The sequence below is a fragment of the Microtus ochrogaster genome, chromosome 15, assembly GCF_000317375.1.
Source record: "Microtus ochrogaster isolate Prairie Vole_2 chromosome 15, MicOch1.0, whole genome shotgun sequence".
NCBI classification, from domain to species: domain Eukaryota; kingdom Metazoa; phylum Chordata; class Mammalia; order Rodentia; family Cricetidae; genus Microtus; species Microtus ochrogaster.
In genome coordinates, this window is record NC_022017.1 from 16,098,231 (window position 1) to 16,118,539 (window position 20,309).

Here is a 20,309-nt window from a genome sequence, read left to right on the forward strand (position 1 = left end):
GCTTCAGACTGACTTTGTTGTATCTCCAGAGGGCTTCAGACTGACTTCTGTATCTCCAGAGGGTTTCAGACTGACTTTGTTGTATCTCCAGAGGGGCTTCAGTCTTGTAGCAGTAAGGCCTTGGGCTAATAATGGTCTCTGTGGGTCTTCTAGGAGGATGTCACTTTGTTCAGGTTGTGTGTGTGTGTGTGTGTGTGTGTCTGTCTGTCTGTCTGTCAGTCCATCTGCCCATCCATCCCTCTGTCTGTCCCCTATTGCTGGTGGGCCAATAGCGAAACAGACACACAAGCTTCCTACCTACTTCTCCCCCAGTTCTGGAGCTAGGAGGCCGCTCCCTCCGCGCTGCTCCCGGGACAGCGGGTCTGTTCCTGGAGCAAGCCACCGTATTTTGATCTCGTCAGTTTCCTCATCCTCACATTTAGGCTCCTCTTTCTAAAGAGGGTCCCTTTTGCTGGTTTTCTTTCCTTTTCTGTGCTAGGGATTGAACCCAGTAGATGACTTGCGAGTCAGTAACCTGCTGAGCTGAACTGCTAGCCCAATAGTGATCCTTTTTCACAACTCAGCTTTACGGTTTCCATCCAGCTTAGCAGTGGTCCCCTTCCCCTCATGCTTTGACCTGGGCCAGCAAAGCTATTTTGAGAGTAATTGGAAACTTGACCCTATGGTTTTGTTAGTCCATCCACCCTCACCCCCTCAAAAAAGGTAACTATAAAAAAATCTACCTGTAGGGACTGGTGAGATAGTTCAGTGGTTAAGAGCAGTGACTGCTCTTCCAGAGGACCAGGGTTGAGCCCCAGCATCCACATGGTGGCTTACAAATGTCAGTAACTCCAGTTTTATGGGGTTTATTTCCCTCTTTGGCCTCAGAGGACACCAGGTACATGAGACATACATATAAGCAAAACCTACCTTTAAAAAATCTACCTGTAGAATCCAGTGGGCAGACCATGCTTGGTTGCTGTTCGAGCATGTGTCTTGCTCTCCCAAGTCCTGGGGCTGTGTTCTGGTATGCTAGGACTAGACAGTGCTGTGTTGAGAGAAGAGAGACACTTTGCTTTCCCATTGGCTTTCTGGGGTGAAGCTATCAGATGAGAACAAAAATAATTCCCTGAAGCCAAAGAGAGGTGAACAAGTGGGCAACCTGCACACATGCAGGTCCTGGATCTTGAGCCCCGGGGTATTGGCTCAGTATTGACTCCCTAGGACATACGATGTTTTAAGCATTCAGACAGTATAGCTTAGGGTCAGGGAGACAGATAGACTGACACCCACACAACTGTTCATAGGCTTGTCTGTACACACACACAGACACAGACACACACCCCGTTTATAGTCTTGTCTGTACACACACACACACACACACACACACACACACACAGAGAGAGAGAGAGAGAGAGAGAGAGAGAGAGAGAGAGAGTGTGTGTGTCTTATCTGTCCCCCTTCAGCTGGTCCAGAATACAGTAGTGCTGAGGCCCAAGCTGAAGGGAGAGGGTGTGCAGCTGTGCTCCTGTGGCTGTGGCATGCTTCTCCTGGCAGCCCCCAGTATACCCTTTACTAGACTGGCAAGGCTACTAGAGGTCAGGGCGTCTTCCAGAGCACCCCACCCCCACTGTCATTCCCCTCACTCTTCTCCCTGAGCTTATCCAGGGCCGTTGGTGTGCCTGTCCTTCGCGCATCAGCTCTCTCTGAGCCTGCTTGACTCTGTCTCTCTGGCTCCTGTCTGTCCTACTTTGCTTTTGTTCTTCTTCCCCAAGAGCACAGCTCTGCAGAGCCATCAACTGTGGCTCCACCGTGACTCCTTACCATCTGTCCAGGATCCAGCAGGGAGCCACTGAGCAAGGCAGAGCTGACTGGGTGCTTCCTGAAGGCATTTGCCGTGGGCAGTGGGCATTCGGGTGGTTTTGGATTTCCAACCTTACAAACCTGTTGGAGCCACCTGTGCCAGGTGAGGGGCCAGTCAAAAACATTTGCTCTCAGCCTTGCCAGCAGAGAAGTGGAAATAGCTCACTTGTGCTCCTGAGTTTTGCTGGTGCATCTGGCCAAGAGAAGGTCTGGGGTCTCACTCACTTTTAGCATATTGAAGGTCTAGAGTCAGTCCTGGAGCTTTGTTCCAATCATCCAGGGACTGACAGGAAGGGCTGCCTGACTCCCGCCCTTTGCACCTGAGGCCCAGGCTTCTTGGACCAGGTCTTGGAGAGAAGCACAGGTCAAGGGGCCAACTCCATTTGTCTCTAGTAGGGATTTGAATGAGCAACTGCCTGTGTGTCCTGGACTGCATTGTGTGCTTATGGGCCCCTGGCAAGGGGCTTCCTTCTTAAATGGCTGCCGGCAGACCTCTGTTCAGCCTGTCTGCAACCTCTGGTAATAAGTAGGAAGCGGGTTTTGCACCCTTTATTCTCACCTTTCCGTCTGCTTCCCAAGTGCTTGTCACTCAGGCTGTGATTGGGCTGGCTGGGGAGATGACATCGGAGCTGCTCGAAGGCTTGCTATCATCATGCATGGCTCGCTCTCTGCATGGCTCTGGCCTCTGTGCATCGAGAGGTTAGACCTAGCCTGTAGGGTTTTTAGTGGGACAAAGGCCTGCTTGAGTCAAATCATCAGCTTCCTCAGGCTACACTAAGGCCTTCCCACTTCTAACTTTGAACTGGTACCCGCATTTTATATGCTTTGCATAATCCTTTGTGCTTTGACTTCCTGACACCCAGACAGTATCCAGACACTTGACTCTGGAGTTTCAGTGTCTGCCTCTGGTGACCCAGTACAAGAAGTCACCTTGCCTACACAGTCTGCACACAGTAAGCCACCCTCAGGTCCGCTGTGTAATTTCTCCAGAGCACATTTGGAAGCGGGCTGCTTGTCATGATCCTGACTCAGGGAGGCACATTGCCTACTCTATTGCCATCCACTATTGGCCTACCTTGACCTATCCACTTCTCAGCCCCAGAGAACCCAGTAGACCTCGAGGTGGGGGTTCCTCAGGCAGGGCACTCACCCAGCTATGGCCTTATGACAGTTCCTCCTGGGAGGTAGACTCTCTGAGCCTGGCCATGAGTCAGTTCTAGTAGCAGCCTGCACCCTTCCTCCTGTACTTCCTGTCTGGCTGATGTCACCACTGTGCTAGTAGTCTGAAGCCTCACAGCCTTTTATGGACAAGAATCAGCCATAGCTCCTCTCACAGAGGAAGTGAGCCATAGCACTGCTTCTTCCCCCACCCCCACCCCTTATGTGTAGGAATCTAAATGCCTGGGATGGAACACCTGCAGCCAGGCCTCAGGTGTTCTTCTGAGCTAGCTAGAAACCTGTCCACTCAGGGTGGCCACATCAGCTTGTGACCTCATTCCCCTCATTCCGTGAACTCAGCTTCTGGGTTTAAAGTCAGCTCAGGGCGGGAAGAGCCTGGCTGCTGTGTTTCACTCATGAGAGCTTTTCTTGTGGTTCTGAAAGGCTCTTTGAGAGCTTGGAGATGGGGATAGAGTGTGGGAGTGGTTAAGGACAGCATCCTGAGTGGGCCTTGAGCATTCATTCCCAGAGGGCTCCAGGGGCACAGCTAACGGCTTCCTTTCTAATCCTTTCTAACTGCTCTGGGTGTATGGGCAGCGGTAGCTAGACTGCCCTCTGCTAGCCACTGTCCCCTGCTCAGTGCTTTGTTAAGATTCTGACCGAGGAAAGGCTGCAGCTGCTGGAGTTCTAGCAACCACGCTGAAACTCAGTGCTGCCTCAGCCCACATCCTCTGTGGTGTGGCCCAGGATGAGATGGGGTCCTGGGTGGTTCAGAGCCTGTGCTTCTGAATACGGTTATGCCGGTGGCTGTTAACTCCCAAGCCCCAAGGTAGAAGACGGACAAAAGGTTATTTCTGATAAACTCTTTGACCGTTTAGCTGGCCTCTGTGTGTCCTTAGCCACTGAGGCCGACAGTATGAGTGAGGCAGGACTGCTGGCACCAGTACCAAGGAGAGTCCTTTCCAGAGCACAGGAAGCACAGGCAGCAGGGTGAACTGGCTCAGGCTGAGAGCCCACTACTTTCTGGGAACTGATGCCATCATCTGTAAGGGAATGCTCTGAGCCTGGGCACATCTCAAACAAATGACTGAGAAAAAGAAAAACTAGACAAATCAGGCCGTCACACTTCCTGCCTTACCTGACTGGGGAAGGTTTCCTTTGGCTACCCAAGAGGTCAGGAGGGTTGTAAGGACTTTGAGGACTTAAGAGGCTCTGTGTGAGTCACTCTCTTAAGTGTTGGGGGCCCTCACCTGAAGGAAGGAGGTGGCCTCTTGGTGGCTCTTCTTTGAAAGCAGTAGTTCAGCAGAGTCTGGCAAAGCAGGTTGGGATTCCTTTGAACTGTGCTTGGACTGTTGGTGGCAGAAAGAGCCTCTGAAAGTGGAGAGGAAAGGGCAAGGGTGGCGGGTAGGCTGAACCTTCTATGTTGCAGGCCTCTGTGTCTGTGTATGTACGTAAGTACATACATGCACTGTGGGTCTGTTTACACACAAGTGTCTGCGTATTGCTTCGTGCACTCAGTGGATCTCTTTGCACACAAGTATCTGAGTGTGTACTGCTCTACACACTCATGTTCCTGCTCATATGTCTGTCCACCAGGGCATACCTGTGTGTATGCAAGTGTGCTTCTCTGTGTAAATAGGACTGAACACAGCTGCCCAAATGTCTCTTTCTGTGCATGTGTGTCCGTGTGTGCATGTGTGTTGGCCACCCCACTTCCTGTTGAGTAGTGAAGTCTCTGATTCCTCCTCACACAGTTGAAGGAATTCCAGTCATCCAGGGACTGGGCCTGGACAGCCCTGGGAAACAGTTCCTTCTGAAGGAATGGGGAATGTTTCCTTTTATGGTAGCACCAGGCCCTTTCTGCTCAAGCTTCGCCAGCACACGCAGGTACATTCTTGCCTGCTCTGGAGGGGTGACTAAACATGCCCGCCTGCGGCCACAGCTGGGGCCAACCACAGGGAGCTGCTAGGGGAGGGCAGAGCCTGGGATGACAGAAATGCTTGCTCCAGCCTCATGGAGGAAGCAACTGCTGTTGGGGAGGAAGGAGTGAAAATGGCTCTCTTCCAGCCCGTCCCCAGCCACCTCCTGCTTTTTCCTGTATCCCTGCCTGTCTTGTCGAGGCTCTGCTCTTTCTCAGTCATTGTCTGGCAGCTTTGAAGAACGAATGTTTTTGGAAACACAGGGCAAGGTGTGGGAAGGTTGAGTGCCTGCTTCTTGCCTTCTTGCTGAGTGGTTCTCATAGAGGTTAGATAGTGTTGTGTGAGTGCGAAGCGTGGGGCTCCCCCTCCTCCCACTCTGAGGCATTTCATCTTTCTCATCTTTTGGTTTGTGTCAACTATACAGTTCACCCTGGCCTTCAGTGCCCAGCAGTTCTGCCTCACCTCCAAGTGCCTGGCTTGGTGGTTATTCCTTGAGAGTAGGGTGAAGGCTGCAGCTGAGGGCATGGACAGTGGCTGCCCCTGTCGGGTGTAAGGCTTCCTTTTTCTGGCTTCCTGTCTTGGAGTCCAGCCTTCCCTTCTGCTCAGCCAGTTGACAGAGTGGGGTTGGCAGTGTGTACTCAGCCTTACATGCTGTTGAGATTGGGCCAGCTAGAAAGCTCACCTACAGGAGGGCAGGTCATCTGCCTGGTCAGTCTGGTGTTAGATGGCTAATTCCATGACCTGAGGCCACACACAGAAAGCCATGAGTCATTCTCTGAGCACCTTGTCTCACGGGGCCCTAGCAGAGTAAGAGCCAGGAGTGCCCTTCATGAATGGCTGGCATCTACTGTCTGGCAATGCTGGTTCTACCAGTAGCCACCAGCGCCCCTTGATTGGCTCTCCCGCTTCTCCCCTCTGCCACTGCTGCTCTATCACAGAGATGATTGTGGCCCTTCAGGAGATCACTGTACTCACAGGGTCAGCACCAGAGCTGTTGTATGTGTTTATCAAAATAATCACAAAGAGGAGTGAGTCGCCAGTGTACCTTGTGCTGTGGAGAGCCACAGTCGAGTGTAGTTCAGATGTTACCAAATAACATGGTGCTGGGTCCAACCGCTCTGACTCTATAGGGTCTAAAGTGGGACACTCAGCACCCACCTGGGGCTGTAGCTTGTCCTGGAATTTCAGAGCGCAGGGCACTGTCCCCTAGCTTTCAGAGTGCAGTTGTCCCCACATGTAAAAGGAACATTCACATCCCTCCTTGCTGAGTGGTGGCTGTTGGAAGCTCCTGCCCCTGGTGTAGAGGGCAGGACCTCAGAGACACTGTCAGAGCTGTTCACGATTGCTGGGTCCCTCGATCTTGTCATTACTGTGTGTCCTGCATGGGCCACACATTACTGTGTGTCCTTTACATATGGGCTGCCCCACAACATGAGGAGTTCACGGGGCTCACATTGTCTCTTTGAGGCAGCATCTCATACCGGGACTGTCCCATTGCAAACTAGGCCTTGTCATGTTGCCTGCTCTGATTTCTGGCTTCTTAAACAGTATTCCTTGCTTAAATATGGGCAGTGTTGGGAGCCTGGCATGGGCATTGTTTTCTGATATTCTTGGGATAGAGTGGGAAGTGTGTGTACAGCCTGGACTCGGGGCAGGCAGCTTTCTGGGACTTTGATGCTACAGATGCTCCTCTTAAGGGACTGTCCATAGGCAGCTCAGGTTGGAGGTCTGCAAGGGTCCCTTCAGAGCAGCATTTAAGTCTTTGTTCCTTGTCTTGGCAACATTTCATGGAGGTGGGAAGGGACAGGTTTCTTCTTCCCAAGGTAATCTGATGTCCTCTTCTTTGTTACAGACCGAGAAGACCAGTCCATTCTGTGCACGTAAGTGTTTTATGAGTGTGTGTGTGGGTTGTTTATCGCTCTGATAGTTGTATTTGTGGTGCTGGGGATTGAGCTCACCCCTACTCTTATTCATGGGGAAAGAATACTTTTATCCTGTTGAAGGGGGTTGATAGGCTCCAGTTCAGGTCCCTCCTTTTGCCTCAAGACAGGACTCAGGGCTATGTGTCTTTTGCCCAGTGGTCCCAGTCACAGCTAAGGCCTTTGTCAGCCCTTAAAGGAGTGGTACTCGAGTGTGGGTGGGTGACAGCAGAGGATCACCACAAGCTCCAGCAAAAGGCACCAGCTGGCGTTTCCAGAACTTCCAGCATGGCACATGCCTTCCGACCGGGGATGGTGGCCTTCCTTACCTGATGTAGGCTGATACTGGCTACTGTCCATCTTAATAAGGAAACCGCCTCCTAGGGTTATTTCAGGGGAACACATATAAGTGCCTTTGGCTCCTAGGTCAGCAGCTGCCTCCCCCGATGTCTCAAACATTTAGCTCTGAAGGCTGCCAAGTGAGCAGGGTAGGCAGTGGCTATGAATCGACTTTTGTCTGGCCTCTGGTGGGCCATGGGAAGCAGACAGGGAGAACTGCAGAGCTTCACATTTGGTTTGCTGTGCCCCTTTCTTCCTGTTGGCTCCTCGTGGGTCCCCACAGAAGGGCAGAATGGTAGACAGCGGGACACGCTGTAAGGGGTGGAGGCTGAGGACATAGCTGCATCTTACCGAGGACCCCCTCAACTCTCTTGGCAGGGGTGAGTCTGGAGCAGGCAAGACAGAGAACACCAAGAAAGTCATCCAGTACCTGGCGCACGTGGCATCCTCACACAAGAGCAAGAAGGACCAGGTGAGTGCCTGGTGCCTTGCTGGGCCTTGGCAGAGGGTGGTAAAGGAGGAAGGCTTATAATGGAGGCCTCAACTTTAAGTGAGGATGCTCTTGGGCATGAAGCAGAGGCCCAGCTTTTTTCCCTAGGCAGCAGCTTAGCAGTCTCAGGAGTACTTGGGTGGTAGCAGGTCCATTCCATTCTTGTCCTCCAAACTCTTCAAGTTGTTATGAAAACTGGACCCATCCCAGGGTCTACTTAGCAGAACCCTTGGCGTGGCAGCTGGTTGCTGCATGCACTCCACCTCTGAGACTGGAAGAGACAGTCCGAGACAAGGTTCTCCAGTTAATGGAGGCCAGAAGGACTTGGGTTGACCTGCCGTCAAATCCCTGTATCCTTGTTCTGTTGTGGGAATAATGTCTCTGGGTGGACAGTCCTCCCTCACCAAGAAAGGACAGTTGGAAAGTCATCTTACTTCCTTTTCTCCCTCTTCTCTTGGTGGATTTTGGTGGAACTCAGCAGTGTCCTGGCTAGGTGAGATGCACGTTTTACTGCACGTTCTGCACCGGGAATGCGTGTTCTGCCATCGTGTGTCCTTGGATTCTGTACATTCTTCTGAGCAGCTTTCACGTCACACATTGTCACTTTCTGCAGCTAGAACTTTCTTTAGAGGCTCGGCTCACTGGTTGTCTTGGGAGGAGGGCTGGGTGTGATGCACACAGGCCTCTGGTGCACTCTGAGGGGGCAGTTCCTGACTGGGGTCAGCCTCATCACTGGGCTTTTCTCAGAACGCCAGACCTGCCTGAAATTTCAGTTGCGCCCCGTGCAGTGCCTGTGCAGGCACGATGGGGTGTGTACCTGCCTTCCCAGAGTCCCACATGCTCACTGTAGTCCACACCAGTTACAGATGGCTGGCCCTTCGTCTCCTGGCACAAACTGGGGGAGATACTGGGAGGTCCCAGATTGGAGTTTCTTGGGGAAAGCAGTGGTTAGTGTTGAGTATGGCTGAGGAGCCCCCACTCTCCTCATACACTTCGGCTGCCCTGAGGAATCTAAGTACTAGTGATGCCTCCCCAAGGCCATCAGGGGTGCTCTACTGCCCTCACTGGCTTCACCTTACTGGGGTCCTGTGCACTGTGTTCACCAGTAAGTTGGGGTGTGTCTCTGCATGCATAGCTGGGGTGCAGCCACACAACACCCTTGTACTGTCTTCTGGAATCAGACCAGAAACAACTCTCCACATGCCAAGCTTTCTGAAACTTTTTCCACAGGGTGTCAGTAATTATATTTAGAAACTAATAAAGTCCCCCCTCCCCGCCATTTTCCATTCTTTATAGGAGGCCTATTTTAAAAACTGAGCTGGGAGGTTAGGAAGTCTCTGGCTGAGGTTTTTTTTTCTCTGAGTTTGGAGTAAAATCCATTTCCCAGCTATTTATTGAATGCTTGGTATGTGACTGATTCTTAGGAGGGTGACACTGGGGTCTCTGCCCTGGAGGACAGGAGACAGGACCCCAGTTAGAGAGCAGTAAAAGGGCCCCATGCACCTCATGCCTGGGTTCCAACTTTAGAGGAAAGACAGGCCTCAGGCATACAAATAATTGGGGGATCTTAGGGACATAGTGGGGGGAGAGCTAGAAAGACACAGTGTGTGGTGGGTACTCTGTGCTGGCCCCACCTCCAGCTCGAGTGAATGCTGCCTCTGGTGTCCAGACACAGCTAAGGCCGTTGACCAGTGTAGTTGTTCATCGTCCCTGAAGCTGTGCTGTGATTTCCCACACTTGCCCAACTAGTTTCTCAGTGTGAGGCCTGTTGTGACATCTCTGGGAGAGAACTCTCTACCTGCAGTGACTGGCTCACCTCCTCCACTGCAAAAACAAAAACAAAAACAAAAATCCCACACAACAAAAAACAACAAAAACCAAAACATACATACACAAGCAAGCAAGCCCATCAGATAGGATATTAAGAGGAAGGGCAAGGGTGGGCTTCTGTAGTCTGAGGATGACCCTGTTCCTCTGTTTTTTAATGTACTAGTTGGAGCCCCCTGACTGAAATACCACCCGAGGAAGCTTTTCAAAAACCGGACTGGTAATTCCAAGCTTAGGACCATACACCAGCACATCATTTCATATTGTGCCAATTTCACAGTCTCTCCTGTGCCCAATTAGATGTCCATAAAGCAAACTCTGTCGGTCAGCCATCACCACTGGCAGCAGGGAATGGGCTCTGTAATTGCTCCCACTTGGCCCAGTGAGCCCACTTTCCCAGCAGCTGTGTGTAGGTCCAGACAGAAGCTTGAGTTGAGACTGTTTGAGAGAACAGGAGTGGCCCAGCCATCCTGGCGGCCTGGCATCTGCTTTGTTAGGAGCGTCACTGGGTGGGGAGCAGTGCCTAAGTTTGGCTGTGCGGGTTGCTTGCGGGCTGACTGGCAGGCTCACCCGAGGCCTTTGGGAGGCAGCCTGGTGCCTTCCGGGAGGGTGACTGTTGGTGCCAGGTACACATGTGGAGCTGTCTCTGAGGGCATGATCACCCTTGCCCTTTGACCTGGCCTTGCTGACCACCTTCTCCTCCACTTACCTTACTGGGCCATGGAAGCTTCCACAGAAGGGAGGAGCCTTGGATGAGGTGGTGGGAAGAAGAGGAGGAGGTGGAGGAGGCTTAGCCTGGTTCATTTCTGGGCTCTGGTGGACTCTAGAATCTTGCTGATGCATGTGGTGTCTGGTAGGTGTGCTGGAAGGCTGTCACCCTGCAGACCAGTCGTGTCTGTGGCAGTTGTGCTGGCAGGCAGGTGTGGCATCACTGACTCTCCTGGGAGATCTGCTGCCCTGCTGCCAGGCTGCCTTTCCTCCCTCTCCGTTGGCCGCTGTTTCCGTAAAGCCCTGGCCACCCTCCAGCCCTTCTGATAAACATCGACCCTGCCTGGTGGGAGCGCCGCTCTTACCCTCTAGAGATCTGTTAAGAAGAATAGGACCCGGTGTCCTCGGCCAGTCTTGGCTGCTGCTGGCTGGCTGAAGAGGTTGATGAATGCTTGCAGAACTGATTTGGCCCCGCAGGGCAGATTCCCCCGTGTAGGACAGGGGCAGGGGCAGGGGCAGGGGCGGGAGATATCGAAGTGGCTGACAGTGGTTAGGGCAAAGACTTTAGTTTGACCGCCAGCTTTGCTGACCCATGACTGGATGACCTTGAGCAGAATGTCCTTTCTTCTCCAAGCTTGCTCCTGCGCCTGTGAAAGAGGGCAGCTCTCTGCCTACCTAATCCCCTAGGTCCAGGGATGAGATGCACGAGGGTTTCTTCTGCCAGCCAACAGACACCAGGATTTGTGAAAATTATTGTTAAATATTTGGGTCTCTAAAGTGGGCCTCGCGGATCCCACCTGGAGACCCTTACTGATGTCAGGGAAGGTTTGGAGATAGGAAGGGGCCCTATCTCCTGTACTGTAGGGACAGTACAGCTGACTCCATTCTGGCTGCTGTAACTTGTCTTTTGAGGATCTGATTCTTACTTGTATGTAAAGGGAAAGTATGGGGACTGGATACAAGGAGTGGGCAGAAGGCCAGTGTACACAGGGTGACTGTCCTGGAGACAGGCTCGTGCCATGCCTTCTCTTAATCTCCTTACCCTCGACACTCTTACGGTCATTCCCAGAACTGGTAGACAGGTCAGTTTCTGATCAGTCTGTTTCCAAAGGCCGAGTGGGAAGGAGGAGGCTAGAGTGGCAGCTACCAGGGGCCCTGCAGGCCTCCCTTTCTGGCACTTTGGGCTCAGTAGCCCAGACTGCTGCCTGGCCTTCATGAGACTGGGTTCCTCTACAGGGCGAGCTGGAGCGGCAGCTGCTGCAGGCCAACCCTATCCTGGAGGCCTTCGGAAATGCCAAGACCGTGAAGAATGACAACTCCTCGCGATTCGTGAGTCCTGGCTGGTGGAGCTGTGGCTGTGGCTCTCGGGACATAAGGGAGCCTGCACACGTTTTGACACCATGACCTCCCACCTGGGTGTTTTCACCCCAAACAATGAAGATTTGAGTTTGTTGCTTCCTCCTTCCCCCCTTTGGTGCACATGTTTCTGTCAGCATCCCCCCCCCCCCCTCCATGGTGGCAGTAACCTCTTTCACAGAAGATGGGAAAAGCCAGGGAGGAAGTGAGGACTTGTCTGTTGGTACTCAGGATGCCCTGCCATACCAGTGGCCACAGGGTCAGGTCACATGGGAGGGAGCACTGCCCATTACAGGTCTCTCCTTGCTGCCTTCTCTCCGTCAAGGAACTCACCTCAGGCTGGGCACATTAAGTAACCTAGTGCCTCCTGTATGTTGGCTCAGCTTCTAAACACAGGGCTTTTGGCCCTTCTCAGCCTCCTGGGTACAGGGGCAGGGTTGGGTGGGGCCCCTTGTTCCCTATCTCTGAGATTTGTCTCCTCTGTATTTGTCTCCTCAGGGTAAATTCATTCGCATCAACTTTGATGTCAATGGTTACATCGTGGGTGCCAACATTGAGACCTGTATCCTTGTGTCTGACGGAATAAGAGCTGATGGAGCTGGGGATGGTGGCGCGCTCGGGACAGGCTGCTGCTCCGTTTTAGCACTTTCCCTTCTTGAGCTCATTGCATTACCACTTGTGTGGCTCTGGGACAATATCAAGAGCTGACCAGAAATGTGGCACAGAGCTCAGGATGGATTCTTCTTGGATTGGGGGGAACTCCTGAAAAATCACTCGTGGGGTCCTAGAGCAGTTCCACCTGGTGGCTGCTGTTTTCTGTCCCCTTGCACTACCCTGAGGCCTTTGTGGAGTCTCTAGTCTGATGTCACTCATCAGCAGGTGTAGTAGTAGGAGCGGCGGGGCTGCGTCCCCGGCACCCGGCCGCACGCACGGCTAGCTTTACCAGAAATAATTACACACAAACTGTATTCTTTTAAACACTGCCTGGCCCCATTAGTTCCTGCCTCTTATTGGCTAGCTCTTACATACTGACCTAACCCATTTCTATTAATCTGTGTAGCCCACGAGCTGGCTTACCAGGGATGATCTTAACCTGTGTCTGTCTGGAGTGGGAGAATCATGGCGACTCCTTGACTCAGCTTCTTTCTCCCAGCATTCTGTTCTGTTTACTCCACCCACCTAAGGGTTGGCCTATCAAGGGGCCTAGGCAGTTTCTTTATTAATAAGAAATCACTCCCACATCAAGCAGGGTCCTGTAGGCAGACCAGGCTCTGCAGCCTGGTTGAAGGCTGGAGGAAGGCAGTTGGCTTTGCCCTGCTTTGTTGTTTTCTGCCTCTCTTCCTTTCTGGTGACATGCGGTTCTGTTCGGTGGAGGTGGGAGCACGACAGAGAGTTCCCTTCCCTCCAGCGTGTGTTGCTCTTTAACATGCTCTAAGATCTTTTGGAGAAATCTCGTGCCATCCGGCAAGCCAAGGAGGAGCGGACCTTCCACATCTTCTACTACCTGCTGTCCGGGGCCGGGGAGCACCTGAAGAGTGCGTCAGGGCCCCTCTGGGGTGGGCGGCATGGCACTGGGGTGTGGGAGAAGTGGGGGTGGGCTTCTGCGTTTTGGTGTGTCCCAGCGGAGGTCTGGCCTCAGAGTTTTCTTTGATGCTCTGTGCTGCACAAATGCCAGCTGCACACGCTGAGTCAGCAGAGAAGAGGGTGTCCAGGCGTTGACAACCCCAAGTCTTGGAGGTCACAGCATTGTCTGAAGCCTGCCTCTCAGACTTCACTGACCCATGCCTCTCTTCCTCTTTTCACAGCTGACCTCCTGTTGGAGCCATACAACAAATACCGCTTCCTGTCCAACGGTCATGTCACCATCCCTGGGCAGCAGGACAAGGACATGTTCCAGGAGACAATGGAGGCCATGAGGATTATGGGCATCCCAGAGGATGAGCAGATGGGTAAGGGCAGGGCCTCCTGTGGTAGAGGTGGTGTAATTGGTTAGCCTGCCCCTAAGGGCCTTGAGGCAGATGTGGGACCCATGGATAACTTCCTGTTGGCTTTTGTGCTGGGGATCTCTGCATCTTTATGGAGTGGGCTTGAGTTTCAAGGGTTTGCTCTTGGTGATATCACAGGCATTCACCGAGCTCTGGCTCTACAAAGTGTGGGAGAGGCTGGCAGGCCAGAGCATCTCTCTTTAGTCACAGGCACGATTTAAACAGATGGGTGTAACTGTGTCCCAAGAAGATGTTGTTTATAAAAGCAGGCAGTGGGTCTTGGGCCAGAAGCATGTCCTTACTGTAAGGTTGGAAAGGTTGAACATGTTATCAGACCTTGTATTTGAATAGTTTCGTCAAGCTGAGGTTTGGGAGAGACAGTCTGTCCTGAGTGGTGGTGAGCCCCCAAGGCAGGTAGCTTTCACACACCAGGAGACAAGGCCTGGTGTTCCGGTACCTCAGGAAGTGCAGTACCCCTGCTTAGCCAAAGATCTCCTGTGGATTTTATACCCTTAACTGGGGCTTCCTCCAGCCTCTTGTCTACTCTGACCCATCTTTTCCAAACACCATAGGCTTGCTGCGGGTCATCTCAGGAGTTCTTCAGCTTGGCAACATTGTCTTCAAGAAGGAACGGAACACTGACCAGGCTTCCATGCCCGACAACACAGGTAACACTACTAAGCTGTGGGTATGCTTAGGAGAGAGTCCCCAGAGTCTCACTCTTTGTCCGTGTGTGTGGGTGGGTAGCCCTCTGGTTTTTGAAATTTCTTGAGTTGGATTTTACTGTGTTCCTCAGGCTGGCTGTGAGCTTACGGCACAGTCTACTCTGCTGTCATCCGTCCTCCAGTTGTGTCGTTTGTACTTGTGTAAAATACACAGCAAGTGATAGTGAGCTAGGGGATCTTCTCTCCTGGCTTGAGTTTTGCTCACTTGTTCCTGAAGACAAACCTCTTACCCTGGTTGCTAAACGCTGTTTCTGTTTGAGGGGCAAAGTAACCTGAGCCTTGCCCTTGAACTGATCGGGATGTGATACCTTGTAAATCACCTCAGTTAGCCACTATTTCCTGTTTAAGTGACTGAGTCTTACAACATAGACTCCTCACAGCCTCTGAAAACATCCAACGTGGATTTGGTGGCTTGTCTTGGTTACTTCTGTGGGACTATATACTGCTGTGCCTTGGGTGGGCCTACACCCATGAAAGCCTAGTTTCACTGGTTTGGAGGCCCGAGGCACCATGTCCACAGGCCTGCACCGAGGCTAGATCCAGTCAGTGATGACACCTTTCTTCTTTGCTCACAGGCTACATGTGGGTTTAATTAAACCATTTCTCACCCCTTTCCTTATTTTTTGAAAATGTCAGCTGCTCAAAAGGTGTCCCACCTCCTGGGAATCAACGTGACCGATTTCACCAGGGGCATCCTCACTCCGCGCATCAAGGTGGGGAGAGACTATGTGCAGAAGGCACAGACTAAAGAACAGGTATGCTATTGTGTCTCTCTGTGTGTCACATGACAGTTCCGGGGACGATGTTCTTGCAGCTGTGTAGTGCGAGGCCTGTGCTGGGCTGCTCGCTGTGTGAAGATAGTTGAATAGGGCCTGTTGTTCAGACCTCAGCGCTGCTAACATCAGGGTGGCACTCTTGAACATCAGAGGCCGAGGGACATGCCAGGTCCACGTTTGAAAGTGCTACCTTGAGGCTGCTTGGTGTTCAGAATGATGTCACATCCTGTCTCTGCTTAAAATGAGGCTTCACTGTTTCTGTGCTGTGGTTTCTGGTTCCAGCAGCGGCCCCATCATCTTTGGAACTCAGGCCAAGTTGTTGTTTCTCTGCCACCTGCTGCCTTGCTCCATGTGCTGAGAGACAAGCAGGGGCTTTCCTGCCTGTGCCAGGCAAATGTGCCTGTCATTCCTGGGCCTAGTGCCCTCTGCCTTTTCTGTCTACTTTTTCAGTGGCTTTGGTCATGGAGTTTTACGGCACCAACGCTTGGAAGATGGCATCAAGGCTCTTCCTAAAAGACCCCACTTGATATCTGTGAGCCTGTGTCTTAGGCTACTCTTGCACAGGGCCATGATAGGAAAGACAACAACATTGTTTTCAAAAGCCATTGTGTGTAATTGTGTTCAACTGTTTATGTCCATAATAATTAAAAAGAAACCTTGACTCCCCCTCCCCAATTAGAAAATGCTACACAAACACTTAAGAAAATCCAGCAAAGCCAGGAGAAGTAACAGCATTGTCTTCCCATGAAGATTGTTACTTCCTGCAGATTCTTTTTCCTTTTAACTTAGTTTCAATTCTGGCTTTTTATTATGGAGCCTTTGAAACAAGCAAAACAAGAGAATAATGGAACGACCCCTTTGTGCCTGTCAGGAGGCAGCTTTAGCAGATGGCCAGTTTTGGTCCGTCTTCACCCTTCCCACCTGCAGTGTTCTGAAGGAAGTCTTGGGATCTTACTACTTTTGTAAATATTTCATGCCTTTGTTCTAGTAACAAAGGTCTTTTCAAACATCTGGGTATACTGTGAGCTGGGCATGGAGGTGTTTCAGCTGTTGGCATTGTACAGCCCTACAGTGAGAATCTGAGAGGCTTTCTCTACTTTTATCCCTGTTTCTCTGGGGGAAAGCCTCACAGTGAGGTTGCTGGGGTAAAGGCAGGAGGCTTCCAGACTTTGTATCTGACTTCCTTTCTCCTGGGTATTGTCCCTAGGCTGACTTTGCCATTGAGGCTTTGGCCAAGGCTACCTATGAGCGGATGTTCCGCTGGCTAGTGCTTCGCATCAACAAAGCTCTGGATAAGACCAAGAGGCAGGGCGCCTCTTTCATTGGGATTCTGGATATTGCCGGCTTCGAGATCTTTGATGTAAGCTCACCCCTTCACACCCTCTGGCTGTCCTGTTGATTTCTCGGCTGCCATCTTCTTGGGTCCCGAGTCTTTTTTGTCATGGTTTTTGTAGCTGCTCACAGCGGTAATCTTCATTGCAGAGGAACACTGTTGGTGTGTGTTTTAAACAACACACGTGTATTCCCATTGACGGCTAGCAGTTTTAGAGGGGCAGGCCTTTCAGGCCAAACTCTTAGAGACTTCATGGGGGATGGTGCCCGGTTATTTATTCTCCCAGCCAAAGTTTGTACTTTGGGGTCATACATTGTTCCTGTCCATGAAGTCTTTGAGATCAAGTGGGGAGAGCTGCTGAGATCCTGCATCTGTTGCCCACAGTCGATCTCAGCGCAGCTGAGAACTTAGATATGGGAAACATGGTCTTTAGTTTTCACTAACAGTGAAGTGTATTTTTTTACATGTGGCTTGAGTGTAGCTCACAGCCACAGAGGTATTACTAGCAATAGATGCCAGGTGTTTCCATGTCACAGTGGAGTCGCAGCGATCTGCTGCTGCCACTTACCTATTTGTCAGCATGCTGGAGACGGAGCCCACAGCTGGTTCTCTTTCATGAGGAGCACAGATGCATTTCCATAGCCTAGTATTTTAATTAACGTAGTCAGCAGCACACCCGTCCTTGCTAAGCCACTTTGTGTCTCATAACTTTATCCAGAGCAGGGCATTATCAGCCTGTGAGAGGGCTCCTCCGCTGTGGAATGAGACAGGGCAGACCCCGGACACTGCTGTACACGCAGTGATTGGACGGTCGACAGCATCCCTTCCCTGCCCTCCCCTTCCCGGTGGCCTTGTACCTCTCTGATGCCTCTATCTCCCTGCAGCTGAACTCCTTCGAGCAGCTGTGCATCAACTACACCAACGAGAAGCTGCAGCAGCTGTTCAACCACACCATGTTCATCCTGGAGCAGGAGGAGTATCAGCGTGAGGGCATTGAGTGGAACTTCATCGACTTTGGCCTTGACCTGCAGCCTTGCATTGACCTCATTGAGAAGCCAGTAAGAGCGAGCTGGTCTGTCTGGCTTCCTGCTCCTCTCTGCAGTGCCTGCTCTGCATCTGCAGCCCCCAGCTGATCTAGTTCTCCCTGCTGTCAGTGCTGTTTAGAGAGCTCGCAGCCTGGGCCCTTGACTCTCAGCAAAGACACCCTGGTCGAATGGAGATGTGACTGGCCCATGCATTCCATTTTTCTCAGACCCGTTTATCTTCGAGAAATAGCATGCTACAGCACAGAACTGTGCAGCCTTTCACACAAAACCCAGGTTTCATGTTCTTGGGATCAACACAGCCCTACAGGATTGACCCCATGGCCTTGACTGTAGAGACAGCTTGGGCTAGAAGAAGCCATCCCCTCTTGAAAGCAGGTCATATTTATAGCTCTTGCCCAGTGGAGTTAGGGCCGCCTGGTTGGGCTTTTGGGTTTGTGCGCTGCATCGAAGCCTGACTTGTTTCTATTTCTGGACCACTTCCTGGGTGTTGTTGGATGATCAGGTTTTGGTGTCCTGGACATTGAACCACATAGAAGGTTGCATAGTCAGAAGGCCCAGGAGAAAGTCTGTTCACTTTGAAAACAGTGTTCTTGGCAGCAGGATGTGTAGTTTGGTAATGTTGACTTTTTGAGGTTTTGTTTTTCCTTACTTTGAATTTACAGTTGTCAGGAACCCACCTGGCTCCAAAGTGTCAGACATTCTCTAAGATGTCCTTGACTCCTTAGAAAGTTCAGTGTCTAGCAGGTGATTGCGTCTTTTGGGCCCTCTCCTCTTCAAGAACCTCCTTAGGTGTCTCTTCTCAGTTTGTGTAGACACAGTGTAGGGGCCAGGGCTTAGTCAAAGGGCCCCTGAGTAAACTTTAGCAGTTCCCGTGCAACCCAGAAACAGACACTTGGGGTATGTGTGGTGGTGGAGCCGTGCATTTTGTCAGTCTCAGTGGAGTTCGCTAGTGACTGCCACTGCCGCAGACCTGCTACAGTGCATCCTCTCTCAGCTATAGCCCAGACTCCAGAGGGACCTGGAAACAGAGTTCTTCACTCAAGTGCTCTCTCTAATGCTGCTCTTTTTCCCTCTGAGAATGCCCCCTCTGTGAGAAGCCTGGATCCCCTGGGTGGTTGTAGCTCTACACTCTGCTCACCTGTGCCCTGCTGCTCTTCCTCCAGGCGGGCCCCCCAGGCATCCTGGCCCTGCTAGATGAGGAGTGCTGGTTTCCCAAAGCCACCGACAAGAGCTTCGTGGAGAAGGTGGTGCAGGAGCAGGGTACCCACCCCAAGTTCCAGAAGCCGAAGCAGCTGAAGGACAAGGCTGACTTCTGTATCATACACTATGCTGGCAAGGTGAGGCACCTGGAGAAGGAGTCAGTCGCTTTGTGCGTGATGTAGGGTCATCTCCAGGCATAGAAGCCAGGCAGCCGTGGGGTGAGGGTGGGGGCCAAGCAGTTTTTGGTAATATGGTGGTAACTGTAGTAAGCCTGCACATGGCTTTCACAGCACCTTCACACAGGCCTAGTGGTGGTGTTGGAAGCTTGTGGAGCGTGTGGGGTTGGGGGCATGTCAAGGCTGTGGTGTGATGTGTTTTAGGGGTGGAGGAACTGTGGCTGTAATCTGTAGCTGAAATGAGATCCCTGAGAGTTAGGAGCTGAATGACTTTGGACAAGGTGCTTAATCTCTCCAAGCTTCCATTTCCTGAGCTGGGAGCAGACAGGGATGCAGTGAGCTCACCTGGGTCAGTACTGTAGGGTAAGGCTTCTCGGCCTCCTGCAGCCCCATTGTCTGTCTTGTGGAGATGGACTGGCACTTGTTGCAGTGTTGAGCAGTGCTGTTTCTTCCGCTCCTCACACCTCGCTTCTCCCGCAAGCACAGGAGTAGCAGAAGCATCCTATGAGCTACTGTGCTGGACCTGGGAACCACTGGAAGGAAATATAAGGCGAGGAAGCCTTCCGTGGGTAGGCTGTGTAAATAGCGCTTTGGGTTTTATTGTATTTATTTCTGGCTGTATTTACTTCTGGCTGTAGTACCCTTCTGCACCGTATCCAGACATTGCTGGTTGTGTTCCATTACGAGGGGAAGGGTGTTGTCCCTGCTGTAGATGGCAGCCCGTTGTCCTGAGGCTGCACAGCTGGTCTGTGGTGGAGCTGTGCTCGACCCTTGGCTAGCACTCATCCCAGTCTGTGTGCTCCTGGGGCTTCAGCCTAACTGAGTCTCCAAGGTGTGAGCTGAGGAGCTGCTCTCTGCTCAGCAGTCTCTGCTCTTTGCAGAGTCTCCAGTGTTAACGGGAGCACACAGTCTGGGCTGAGTTGGCATCTCTTCAATGGTGACCTCAAGGCTTTCCCGTGCTCTCCTGGCCTGTGTGGCCTGGCTCCTTCTGCGAAGCAGCTCTCTTAAAACTCCCCAGAAAAATACAATAAAACCCAAAGCGCTATTTACACAGCCTACCCACGGAAGGCTTCCTCGCCTTATATTTCCTTCCAGTGGTTCCCAGGTCCAGCACAGTAGCTCATAGGTTGCTTCTGCTACCCTGTGATGTAGGACTTGGAAGGCAGGGACACCCTACCTGTCTGTCATCCAGGGTCTGAATGATAAAATGTCTGTGCCATGTCTGCCCAGCGGGGCTGCTCCGCACTGCCTTTGAATTGCCGTCTTGCAGCATGGATGCGGCATGGAAAAAGGAAGGCCCATCCTGTTCCTCACTGGCAGCGGCTGCATGTGGGCTAGAGAGCAGAAGGCCAAGATGCCTGCTGCTCTGCTTGTATTGTTCTGGGACCTTCTGCAATGAAAGCAGGACTCGTGTCAGGGAGACTCTATTTGTGAAAGGTTAGAACAGTGCATGCAATTATAGAAGACATGGGTGTTGTGAGCAGACAAGGAAAGCAAAGGTTTCTGGCCT

At 51.9% G+C, this 20,309-nt stretch overlaps 1 protein-coding gene across 2 annotated transcripts in view; it reads left to right on the forward strand.

Moving 5' to 3' along the window:
* Positions 1–20,309, forward strand: part of Myh9 (myosin heavy chain 9) — an 83,967-nt gene that overhangs the window by 39,761 nt on the left and 23,897 nt on the right. For both annotated transcript variants that reach the window (XM_013348789.2, XM_005354261.3), the window contains exons 4-14: positions 6,772–6,799; positions 7,556–7,649; positions 11,439–11,531; positions 12,057–12,120; positions 12,995–13,093; positions 13,364–13,507; positions 14,116–14,211; positions 14,905–15,023; positions 16,252–16,404; positions 17,262–17,435; positions 18,587–18,760. In XM_013348789.2, the coding sequence (XP_013204243.1) occupies positions 6,772–6,799; positions 7,556–7,649; positions 11,439–11,531; positions 12,057–12,120; positions 12,995–13,093; positions 13,364–13,507; positions 14,116–14,211; positions 14,905–15,023; positions 16,252–16,404; positions 17,262–17,435; positions 18,587–18,760 (1,238 nt within the window). The remainder of the gene's footprint in view (positions 1–6,771; positions 6,800–7,555; positions 7,650–11,438; positions 11,532–12,056; positions 12,121–12,994; positions 13,094–13,363; positions 13,508–14,115; positions 14,212–14,904; positions 15,024–16,251; positions 16,405–17,261; positions 17,436–18,586; positions 18,761–20,309) is intronic.